At 40.4% G+C, this 12,823-nt stretch overlaps 2 protein-coding genes across 21 annotated transcripts in view; one reads left to right on the forward strand and one right to left on the reverse strand.

Annotated features, from left to right (window-relative positions):
- The window catches only part of patz1 (POZ/BTB and AT hook containing zinc finger 1), a 749,193-nt gene that overhangs the window by 447,466 nt on the left and 288,904 nt on the right, over positions 1-12,823 (reverse strand). The gene's annotated exons all lie outside the window — the stretch shown is intronic.
- The window catches only part of LOC138761246 (calcineurin-binding protein cabin-1-like), a 449,064-nt gene that overhangs the window by 205,657 nt on the left and 230,584 nt on the right, over positions 1-12,823 (forward strand). For all 12 annotated transcript variants that reach the window (XM_069933059.1, XM_069933061.1, XM_069933058.1 and 9 more), the window contains one exon: positions 1,557-2,320. In XM_069933059.1, coding sequence (XP_069789160.1) covers positions 1,557-2,320 — 764 coding nt within the window. The remainder of the gene's footprint in view (positions 1-1,556; positions 2,321-12,823) is intronic.

Genomic DNA, 12,823 nt, shown 5'->3' on the forward strand with positions numbered 1-12,823 from the left:
TTTTTATTTTTACTTATTTTTAAAAAATTTATACAGTACAGTATTTTCGATTGTATGTACAGATGGGCATAAGTTGCACAGGTCGTAAGTAGAGGAGAGGCTGTACTTGTTCTGCATGTGCATTGTTTTTCTGTATGCGTGTTATATGTGGTTGTATGTCTGCATGTTTTGGACTGGAGAATGCTATTTCGTTGGATTGTACTTGTACAATCAAATGACAATAAACTTGATTTGAAGAGCTGTGAGATAATGTTGTAGCCATTAGACCTTAGTTAGACTCTACTTGGAATATTATGTTCAATTCTGGTCACCTCACTACAAGAAAGATGTGGATGCTATGGAGAGGGTGCAGGGGATATTTACAAGGATTCTGTTTGGATTAGAGGATGGGTTGAGTGAACTTGGTCTTTTCTCTTTGGAATGATTGAGGAGGAGGGGTGACCTGGCATAGGTGTATAAGATGATGGCAGGGATTGATCATGTGAACGGCCAGAGACTTTTTTTCCCAAGACTGAAATGGCTAGCACAAGGGTCTATTGTTTCAAGTAGCTGGAGAGTAAGAGGGAAGGGGGATGTAAGAGGTAGGTTTCTCGCACAGTGGTGGATGCATAGAATGCACTGCTGGAAACGGTGGAGTCAGATGCAATAAGATCTTTTAAGAGACTTTTTGATGGGTATATGGACCTGAGAAAATAGAGGGTTATGCAGAAGGGAACTTCTAAGCAGAGTAGGCTATGAGGTCAGCACAGCACTGGCTCTGTAGGGCTCTGTACAGTGCTGTAGATTTCTATGTTCTATATTTTTAAAAAAAGATGAATAATGATAATAACTTGACTTTTCTGACCACCAGGTCCTGTTGCCAGGATGCTGAGGATGAAAAGCATGGCTCTGTGGCTTGGTGAATAGTGTAAAACCTTTTCTTTTGCTGGAACAGGGAAATGTAAACTCAATTTTTGCTTTCACCAAAAAAATCTGGAATATGTCCCCAAAATGACATGGATGTTGGAGATCAGTTGAAACTAGAGACTGAGCAATAGGTTTTAATTTAGTAAGGGTGGTACAGCTTAAAATGCAGACTTCTTTACTGATGTATGGAATTCATTGTAGTATAAGAACATTCAGTCAAGACTTTCTTTAGGGGAAATATGAAAGCTATAATCATAGGGTTATGGGAAATGAGTTGACGAAAGGGTCTGACTGAATTGTTCCAGCTGCAAACAGACTCCAGACAAATGGGCAACTTCCATGTTGTAATTGAATAATAGATTCTATTATTCCAAGTACTACAACCTGTAGGTGAATTACTTTAGAGTGGCATGGTGGTATCGTGGTTAGAACAATGCTATTACAATGCCAACGTCCTGAGAGTGAATCCACTGCTGTTTGTACATTTTCCTATTCCCGTGGGTTTTTCCAGGTGCTTTGGTTTCCACCCATATTCCAAAGATGTATGGGGTTAGCAGGTTAGTTGGGCAGTGCGGATTTGTGGGCTGTAAGGGCCTGTCATCATGCTGTATCATTAAATTAACTTTAAAAAAAATTTGTTTTCTTTTCAGAGAGAAGTCAAGATAGCGTGATTTTGGTACTCTCAGATTCTAGCTCAACACAAGACGTCTTCACAGATGCAGCGAGCTCCCAGGACAGCAGTAAGAAGGTTCACTCTGGTAAAGGTAGTCCGTCATCTTCTTCAACTGTGGAGGCTACTGTATTATCCAGGGAGAGCCATGGAAAACTGGAGGAAGAAGATTTTGGGTTAAGGATATCTTCAGAGGATTGTAGAGGTGGCAGTGCAGAGATTACAGAAGCTATTGATGCTTTGACTTTGAGGCTGGCAGAACGTACAGGTCCCAGGGCACCCATGGAGTCTGCTGTCCCAACCAGGGAGCATTATAGGAAGTTGGAGGAAGAAGATTCTGTGGGACGTGTCTGCTCTGAGCTGTGTAGGGGAAGTAACGTGGAGATCAGTGAAGGCATAGATGCTCTGGCTTTGAGACTGGCAGCACAAGCAGGGGCAAAATTGTATGCTGAGTCACAGTGTCAGATTAGTAGCATTAGCACTGCTAATGTTGCTCCCACCAGGACCACCTCCTCATCTCTCTGTGACTCAAAAAAGAAAACAACAGAGCCATCAGGAGATGTGAAAGACACCTACAGATTGGAGGACCTCCCTCAGAGCCTGTCTGGAGACGAGAGGGAGCAGCGTCGAGTCTTAATCGAGCAATGCATTAGAGCCCTCCATCTGTGTCTCAGTCGATTCCCTCAGCACTATAAGAGTCTCTACAGACTGGCTTATCTGTACATCTATAGCAGAACACACAAGGTAAATGCATATCATTCTTTTGTAAAGTCTTCTTCAGATCTCAGCAATAAATTGCTGTTTGAAAAGCTGAAATTTGTATGAATGAAAAGTTGTGATTGATCGAAGGAATGCTAAAATGGTAAGAAGAACCTATACTGGGGAGGGGTGAGAATTTTCAGCTCTAGAGTTATTACTGACTGATTTGAGGTCCTGCCCAAGAAATTCCATTCTGTGGCAGATTGATTTTTTTTTTGTGTGCTGCTTCATTGAATTTTATCAAAAACCTGATCCCGTTCAGGGAAGTATGCAAGCTTTGGGAAATTCAAGCTGTCTTAGCTGGAGAACACACCCTGCATTATTTAATGGCCTAAGCCTACCTGGGCCACTGTTGGGATAACAGGCAAAGATGATTCCAGCAGTAAAGGATATTTTTCTGGAAAGTAACTTCCTGTTAGAAAGATGCATTGTTCACCCTCTTGAGTTATTGCCATCTCCACTGACATGCTGAGTCTTCATTAATTTCCACTGCGCTTTCAATATCCTTAATGGCTACTCGGATGTTTTTCATTACAACTTATCCTTCATTTTACCTCTGAATAATTACTCAGAAATTCATCCCAAGTCGGAAGTCTAAATCCACTATATCCAGTACTCCAAAATGAGGTCAATGAGACAGTATACAAGGTACTGGGGTGACTGTACCATTTTTAGTGTTACCAATAGGAGTAAACTTTAGGCATTTGTTGACTGGCAGTTTGGACAGTTGTATGTGCCAGAAAATGGGTGCCTTTTCTCTGTCCAATCAATGATGTCATAGATACTGTCATTGACAGGCACAATGCAAAGTAAGCTGGGCTGTGCATGGCCCTGAGCCATGTATGGATCATTCTTAAATAGTGGAAAGTCCAAAAGATGCTGCACAATCTTTCTCACACTGTGATGGGAGGTCTTGTGCATTTCACCGTGTTGAACCCCCACACCTGATTCACCAGCTCCCCCACTGTCTATACCTGTAAGACGTGCCAGCTGTAACTCCTCATAGTCACTGTAATGGTAGAGCTGGTTATCTGTTATGAGGAAATGATGTGACCATTGCTCCCTGCATGCTTTCTACTTGGATGACTATGACTCTCCATGTGTCTGGCAGCATTATTATTGTGGGAATCTGTGAACCAAGGATATTTGTTGGCTCAAGGCAGTCAGTGAGGATTCTCCAGTTGTCATTCAGCACTCTTATCACAGAGTATGTTAATCAGCACTCACATGACTAATGAATGCTCATCTGCCTAGAAATAAATTTTAACTTCACCCTTTTGTTAGCAGACTTGAATCCATGCCGCCTTATAATTGTTTCATGGGAAGTGGAAAATCTTTCACTATGTTTGCTCTAAAAATACTTGCAGAATTTTTTCATACTTCTCAGGATTTAACTAAACCTTTTCTGCATCTTTTGGAAAGGCACTTTTTACACCATCTTCACAGAAATAACTTTTTACAATTACTGTAGTATGATTCCATTCATTTTCCTTGAACTAGGCTTGTTCTGCAATGAGATGTGCAACATGGCAACCATCTTCTTTTAATTCAATATGTTGAACATAATTTCCATGCTGTTATACATGTACCATGGGAGTGAAAATAAAACACAGGATCCCATTGCCTTTTTTTTGGCCTATTCTAACTCTGCTGCACCTTTTAAGGTCCATGAAAAAGCATATTGACTCTCTGATCTTCTGTGTTTTAGAAGTTTATTGTTCAGCCCCTCTTTGCTTTTTTACTTCATTAGATTGCCATTATTGAATTGCAATTAGTTCCACGTTCCCACTGCTGATTTCTTGTAGCTTTCCTTCATGTTTGATATTTGGCAACCTCAGCAGACTTTGTCAATTCTTTTTGTATCTGTGACAATTCAAAAACATTGATTCTCCTTGCTGCTTTCTGTGGCCAGCCATATATTTGTGAGCTAAAGGGCTTGTTTCTAGGTGGTTAAGCTCTTTGATTCCAACTTTAACAGCATCAATAATCTTAATTAGGGCTTGGTGGGGATGATATCTGAACACTTATCACCTTTCTTTGATTTATGCAAAATTGGTTTTGAAAAATTAGATGAATGAAGGAAGTAAAATTAAAAGCAAAAGAAAACTTCAGCTAGTTGAAATCTGAAAGCAATAACACAAGTGTGATGCTCAGAAGATCTGGCAGTATCTGTGGAGGATGCAACAAAGTTAATATTTCTGCTCAATGACATGATTGTCCCAAGCATGGGCAATGTGCAATGTTTCAACGTCATCTGTAGCAACCTTTAGATATATGCTTCAATAACCATCCTTAGCTGAGTGCTGTGTGGCTGGATTGCTGTGTAACTTTGCTGTCTGGAGACCTGAAGTGTAAGAGTCCATATCACCTTTACTTAGTTGCAGTCTACTGGTACCAGGGACTATACACATCAAACAAGAATCTGTGCTTGTCCTCTGTTTGTCATGTATATTCATGATTAGGATGAGAAAGTTGGTGACATAATTGGTGAGTTTACAGATGACACCAAAATTAGTGATATAGTGGGCAGTGAAAAAGGTGATCTGAGATTACAACAGGGTCTCAATCAGTGGTTTTCAAACTGTTCCCGTAAACTCACATTCCACCTTATGCAATCCCTATGTCATAAGTGCTCTGTGATTAGTAAGGGATTGCTTAAGATGGGATGTGAGTGGGAAGGGAAGGATGAGAATCCCTGCTCTAGACAATAGACAATAGGAGCTGGAGTAGGCCCTTCGGCCCGTCGAGCCAGCACCGCCATTTTACAGATCATGGCTGATCATTACCATCAGTACCCCTTTCCAGCCTTATCCCCATAACCCTTAACTCCTTTGCCCACTAGAGTCTTATCTAACTCTCTTTTGAACATAATCAGTGAATCTGCCTCTACCACCCTCTGTGGCAGAGCATTCCACAGATTCACACTTCTCTGGGTAAAAAAATGTTTTCTCATCTCCGTCCTAAAGGGCCTACCCTGTATTCTTAAACTATGCCCTCTAGTCCTCGTCTCCCCCATCATTGGGAACAAGTAATCGGACTTCACCCTGTCTATCCCCCTGATAATTTTGTATACCTCAATCATGTCCCCCCTCATCCTTCTAAACTCCATCGGATACAAGTCCAGTTTTTCTAGCCTTTCAGCATATGTCAACCCCGCCATCCCTGGAACTAACCTTGTAAATCTGCGCTGCACACCCTCTATAGCTAGTATGTCCTTCCTCAAAATTGGAGACCAGAACTGGACGCAATACTCCAGGTGGGGTCTCACCAGGGCCCTGTACAACTGCAGAAGGGCGTCTCTGTTCCTATACTCCAATCCCCTCTTTATGAAAGCCAACATGCTATTAGCCTTCTTCACAGCTTTCTGAACCTGCATGCTAGTCTTCAGTGACTGGTGAACAAGTACTCCCAGATCTATTTGCTCCTCCCCACTCCCTAGCTTGTCTCCATTTAAATAATACTCAGCTTTCCCATTATTGCCCCCAAAATGACCTAATTATTACTGAAATATTTTGCTTGAGCAAAATTGTCATTAGCCCATTTCCTTTGGAGTGATGAAACTGCACATAATGAGTCAATTAGGTATGATTAAAACAGTGGTTTTCAAACTTTTTCTTTCTACTCACATTCTAATTTAGAAATAATCACAGAGCACTTATGGCACAGGGATTGCTTAAAGTAGTATGTGAATTTGGGGGTCAGTTTGAAAACCACTAGTCTAGATCAATGGAAAAAGTGGGCTAAGTGTTGGTAGATGGGGTGTAACTTGGTCTGGGTGGTAACAAAGATTACTGTGTGCTTGGCTTCATTGGACAGAGCAGTGGATATAAAAAGCTGGGAAGTTGTGCAGCTGTATAAAACTTTAGTTGGGACTGTGATGTAATATTTGTAGATATATTTGGGAGATAAATTGATAAAATTAGAGTAGGTTACATACATACACACACTTTAAAACAGATCTTATTTGAAATACTGAAGAATTTATATTCAGTGACCACAGAAACTATGAAGAATGCTATGCGCATTTCACAAGTAGGTGCTAATTGAAATGATGTAATGAAATGAATGGACTGGAGACAGGTCGTCTGTGTTGAACATTTTTACAACAAGAATTCTGACCTTTCTGCAAAGTGCTCACTCAAAGGTCACTCCTGGGTTCTTGTTTACCTAAAAACAACAGATGGGAGCAGAAGACTAAATCCTATTGTTTGCTGGAGAAGGAGGGGGATTTTGGGAAGATAGAGAGAGAGGAGAGAGAGAGAGAGAGAGAGAGAGAGAGAGAGAGATTGAGATTAAACAAAAACTCCAGAGTGGCAGATGGCTGGCTGTGCTATCTGTCTGATGTTCCTCTTGGAATAAGTCGAACAGAAAGGAACTCTGTGATAGCCTGAAATAAAGAGGTTATCACCTGGAGAACCCTGATGGGGCAAGTTTCATCAGCAAGACATTGAGGTGACTAATGGTGGTAACTCAGTTGTAGAAATCCTGGAACAACACATCTCTCTCTGCAAACCTACAAAGAATCTTCCTGAGTGGTAACCATTTACCTTTCGAGCACCAAAGCCTGGTGAACTTTATACGTGTTAAATTCTGTGGACAGTATAAGAATTGCCTGCAGCAAGAGAACTTGGAAGAATGAGCAGTGAGATTGAACTGTGAACCAAAGAACTTTTCTTAAATTTACACACATATTACATACATGTGCGCTTAGAATTGGAAGGGGGTTAAGTTGGGTTAGGTAAGTTAATAGAGATAAGTTTAAGTTTGATTCTTTATTCATGGTTAAAAATAATTAAAACAACGTTTGTTTAAGTAACTACTTGTCTTGGTGAATGTCTATTAATGCTGGATTTTGGGGTCCTTTGGGCTTGTAACAAGGCACACTTGGAAGTATTGTGTACAGTTCTGGTTGCTGCATGACAGGAAGGATATGGGGGATTTGGAGAGTGGCATAAGAAGGTAATGGGTAGATGGAATGAGCTGCCAGAGGAGAAGGTAGAGGCAGGTTCAATTACATTTAAAAAAAAAAGTGGCCTGATCCATGAATAGGAGAAGTTTCAAGGGATATGGACCAAATGCAGGCACACAGAACTAGCTCAGGAAGTCCCTTAGTTGGCATGGACAAGTTGGGCCAAAGAGCCTGTTTCTATGCTGTACACCTCTATGAATCTAAGTGCTTCTAATTCAGTGGAGTCAACTATCATGATAAATAAATAGCCTCTTAATCTTTATAAAATGCTCCTAATGCCGTGGTGTGAGAAAATGTTGACAAAATGGTGGTTGTTCTGCTGGTGGTACTTCCAGTGGCTCTGCAATGATGAGAATAAAAGGAACGTAACAAGGGTTAGACTAAGAGGGTCCAACAGATGCACTGATATACATAGATCATTATTCACATGATACCAGTCCATGATATCTTTGCTCCAGCAGGAATTATAGCTGGAGTAACCACTTTGCTCATGGACATCCAATCTTCTACTTAGCTTCTGCTTTTCAAGCCCTTTCAAATTACCCCATCTTGCAAGAGAGAGAAAAGGATGTTTATACCAAAGTCCAATATAATTGCCTGAGTTCATTGTAGTTATTGAGTGTGTGATGTGTGATTAAGCCGAATGGAACCATGAGAAATGGCTAGTGCAGTAATTGAGAAGTTGCTGAGTGAGATTTCTGCTGCTGTGGTCAATGTCTGTCTCGACTGTGACTGTCACTGTCAGTGAGAAGGGCCACAGTATTCATCTTTTCATTTTTAATTTCACTTTTCTTACCTCCAGCCTTTCTTTCTGCTCTGGTAACCCTTTTGACATTTCTGGTGCAGAGCGCATTGTTCTTCTTGACATTATCTACAAAATTACAAAGGTCCACGTCAGTAAAGCAAGGCTGACTCTGCCTCCCTAGAAGACCTCTCTGTGTAGCCATTTGAGTAAGAGAACTACAGAGACTTGAACAGTTGGTGGTTTAGCAGAGGTGTGTCCATTTGGAGCAGGAACACTTATGGCCTTGAATTCATGATTTTTAAAGCACACAGTATTGCAGATCAAATGGCACACAGGTGATTGCAGATGCTGGAATGTGGAGCAACAAGCAGTCTGCTGGGCGAACTCAGCAGGTCGAGCAGCATCAGTGGTGGAAAAAGAATGTTCACTGTTTTGGGTCAGGATTCTTCATCAAGTCTTGATAAAAAGGTTGATTGCAAGTGCTGTATGAACATGGATCATGAATCCTAGTATGCTCAACAAAGTTCCATTGGAATACCCCTTCTCCAGATGTGTTGTTAATTGTGCAATGCTGCTTTTGTGAACCTCTTAGAGGAGGATATATTCCAGGCCTTTCTGTTTACATTGATGGAAGGGAAAAGTGGACATTGTCTGTATGTCAGCGAGACAATCTAATGAGGCCATGTCCAACAATAGGTATCCGTTTGCACAATCCCATTTAGTCTCCCAAATATTTCAACAACTCTCTCTAGATTCTTCCATTGTTACGTACTAGATCAGTAAAGATGGAAATCAGCAAGACAATGGTATCTTCAAAAGAATAATTTTTGTTAAGAAATATTAATAACATAACGCTTCTTATTTAACTCTATCTTAACACCACTATGTGCAAATGTGTGTGTGTGTGTGTGGGGGGGGGGGGCGGGGGGGGGGGGCTTAATTCAGGCTTAATTCTGAAGAAATGATTTTAAAGTTCAGTCAGCTTTGTTTTGAAACTCAGATTCTTTAAATTGTTGTTCAAAAGCAATTATGGAGTAGTTGTGAGGCATCAGACTTCTCAAAGCTCATGAAATTTTTGTAGAGTAGTTTTCAGAAAATCCTTTCTTCACGCAAATGATTTCCCTCTCTTGCATGGAGGTTTCAGAACGTGTTTTCTTCCAAGATGATTTCACAAACTCCGGTATGAGTCTGACGAAGTAACCATTACAATAGTTATGATTCAGAAACAAGAATGACCTTGCTTTCTTTTGCCCAGAATTGCGTCAGTCTCAAGTGGCTATTTAAAATGCCACCGCAGCACTGCTCTCTCTCTCTCTTGACCAAGAGAAGCAACAAAATAGTCATCCCTTTTGGAGCCACTATCAGTCTGTATTACTCACAGAATGTTACGACATTTCAATTCTGTGCGACTTATAGGATGGTCAAGCACCTTCTTCTTGTTTCAGTGTCTCTGTTTTCAGTAATATCTTCTCTGAAAATGTCTTTAATCATGTGACATTAAGTTATTTCACATCTAAATGCTAAAAGCATATGACTTTATCTCTTCCAAAAATTTTTGAGGCAATGCCTCTGATCTGTCTGCTAACCAGATGCCATCTGAGTCTCCATTCTAACAACATAGATAAGCAAGCAAAGAGCCTTTTGTTTAATTAAATGTCCTTCTTGAGCAACTCATTGCCCTAGATATTCCAATGAACAAACACTTCTAGTTTTATTGGAGTTGCTTACCAGACTTTGTAACTCTGAGTGTAATTGTGTGTGCCTGTGTGTCCCTGTGTCCAAACCCACAAAATGACTTCATTAAAAAATAATATAGAATTTTACATACCAAAAGATTAATAACACAATTTCATCACACACTCGCCTATACATGAAGTGTTAGTCACAATGCACGATTAACCTATTAACCCCCACGTTGTTGAAATATGGTAGGAAACTAGAGAACCTGAGGGAAACTTCTGGAGACACGGAGAACATGCAAAGTCCTAATACACAGAACCTGGTGTTCTGAGGCAGCATTTCTACTAGCTGTTATACTTGTTGGACAAGTATTATAGGTACAGTTCAATTTTTAAAAAAAAGTGGTAACAGATAATAAAATTCAGCGGTTATTTGTGAACCAAAGCTCCTGGGAATTGTGATAAAATCACACTGAATGTTTTTCTAGATCAATCTTCTTCATTGTTGCAAAAAGTTGATTCTTTGTTTCCTTGGACAGTGAATAATGCTCCTCAACAAAGGTCTAATTAAGTCTGTAGCAATACGACAGCATGATTACTTTACTGGTTAGTGCAGCACTATTACAGCATCAGTGACCCAGATTTGAATCCAGTGCTGTCTATAAGGAGTTTGTATGTTCTCCCTGTGACCTGCATGCATTTTTTTCCGGGTGCCCCGGTTTTTTCCCACCCTTCAAAACCTATAGGATTGCTAGATTAATTGGAAAGATTGGGCACCATGGATTTTATGGACTGGAATGGCCTTTGACCATACTATATTTTTGAAATAAATTCCATTCATTGTTTTTCTGGATGCCTTAAGCACTTGCTTAAAAGTCCTCTACTTTTCAAAAGGCTCATGAAAATTCTAATTGAATAAGGCAGTTTCTCAAGCAGCAAGCAGGGTGAAACAAGAAGTCTGCAAATGCTGTGATTGCAGTAAATACACAAAAAAAGCTCTGCAGGACCTGAATCCTTAGCCAAGGTATGAGCAAAAAGCAGGCAGGTGCCTAAATAAAAAAAAGGGGAAGGAGAGAAGGGGAATGGAGGGGTGGTGTGGTGTGGAGTGCAGGCCAACAGCTAAGATGCCATAGGTGGACATGGATAGGAGGGCAGGAGGAAAAAAAGCTGAGAATTGATATGTGATTTCCGAGCTGGAGGAAAGGAGATGAAAGGATAGGGAGAGAGAGATGGGGTGAGGAGCCAAAAGACAGGAGACATAAGGATAGGGAAAGAGAGACGCAGTCTGGGGGGGGGGGGGGTTGGAAGCTAATGGAGACCAGAGAAGTCAATGTTAATACCATTTAGTTGGAGGGTGGCCAGATGGAATATGAGGTGTTGCTGCTCCACTTTGCGGGTGGTCTCAGTTTGGCAGTGCCTGAAAACATAGACAGACATGTCGAGTACTTTAAAATTGGATACACTGTCCTATAAATGATATCATGGGGAACAGCAAATGATGCCACTGCATATATATTAATGATTCACTTTTCTCTTGGGTACTGTTAATTCATAATTCAGTCTGATGGCTTTCTCTGGTGTTTTGATCACAAGAAAACAGGATTTATTTTCTCACTTTTTCACAGAAGAAAAAAAAAATTTAATCTATATCTGCTTCTCCTGCCAAAGCTCTAATCACTGCTACCATGCAGACAGCAAATATTTTCCCACCTCCACCTTAATTGTGGGAACTATAGCAACTAGATTTTGTTCTGACTGTAATGAAAGCTCGACATGCTTTCCAGCATTTTCAGCATTTGGCTTTAGTGGTTTTATTTGGCTGTCTTCACTTCCTCCCCATGCCTTCATGGGTTAGGGTTAGCGTTAGGGTTCCCTCTCCATTGGTGGTCTTCACAAAGCATCTCAGCCCTCAGTGTCGACTATCCCTTTTCTCTGCAGATGCCGCCTGAACTGCTGTGGTCCACCAGCAGATTGTTTTCTACTTCATTTGTGTCTGACTGGTAAATGAAAGGCCATTCACATGGCAAAGGTGGGATCATCTCTTGGACTTCATTTGTGTTTGACTGGTAAATGAAAGGCCATTCACCTGGCAAAGGTGGGATCATCTCTTGGATGAGTACATGAGTTCCCCATGACTGTACACTTTTGAGATGCCTAGTTTGTTTCATCAGCCAATGAATTTTCATAAACCAGAGATGATCATGCTGGAAACTAATTAATTATTTAAGAATTAAATTTAATGTATGATTAACACTTTCATTACATTTTCAATAGGCATAACCACAGAATAAAATTAAATTGAGATACAGTAAAATCCTTGTTATCTGGAATTCAAGCAACCGACCTCCTCAAAAACCAGCAAAGAAAGTTGTGGAAAATAATGGTGCACCTCACCATCAGTTCTCCATTCACATAGCATGCAGTCTTAAACAACCAGAAAACTCAGTTATTCAGCATCCACCAGTCCCTGTAGGTGCCGGATACCAGGAATTTTACTGTACATCTCAAATCAAATAGGTGTCATTGCATGGAGATAGAATTCAAAATTCAATTATAAAATTCTCTGCAAACCTTGCATTTTTTTGTGCTCATTTGAAGCTGAATTATAGGCCTAAATAATTTTCAGCTACTGCTACTGAACTTTTGCCCTTATGGTTGGTAGGTGATGGTGGTAAATTTGAATTAGAAAGGAAAATAGCTATTTAATGAGTCCAAAATGCAGATCTGCTTCATTTTTTTAAAATTGTGCTAATCTTCTGAATTTTAGTTTGGCAAGTATGTGATTTTTTTAAAATATGGTGAGGTCACATTAGGTGGGCTGAGAACACCTATTCATAACTTCTAATTTTGTGGTCTTGGCAGCTCTGATGTTGCCCACAGCCTTGGCAGCCCTGAGCCCTTCATCAAGCCCATTCCTAGATGAAGGGCTCAGGCCTGAAACATTGGTTGTATATCTTGTGGATGCTGCTGAGTTCCTTTATGTTTCAACAACCACCACAGATTCTGCAGTAATTCTAGTTTCAACCCTGATATAATGAGTTTCTGCCACTGGTGAAATTGAAGAGCAGATGGATAAGAGATATTGATTTCAACAA

The sequence above is a fragment of the Narcine bancroftii genome, chromosome 4 (genome assembly GCF_036971445.1).
Source record: "Narcine bancroftii isolate sNarBan1 chromosome 4, sNarBan1.hap1, whole genome shotgun sequence".
Taxonomy (NCBI): domain Eukaryota; kingdom Metazoa; phylum Chordata; class Chondrichthyes; order Torpediniformes; family Narcinidae; genus Narcine; species Narcine bancroftii.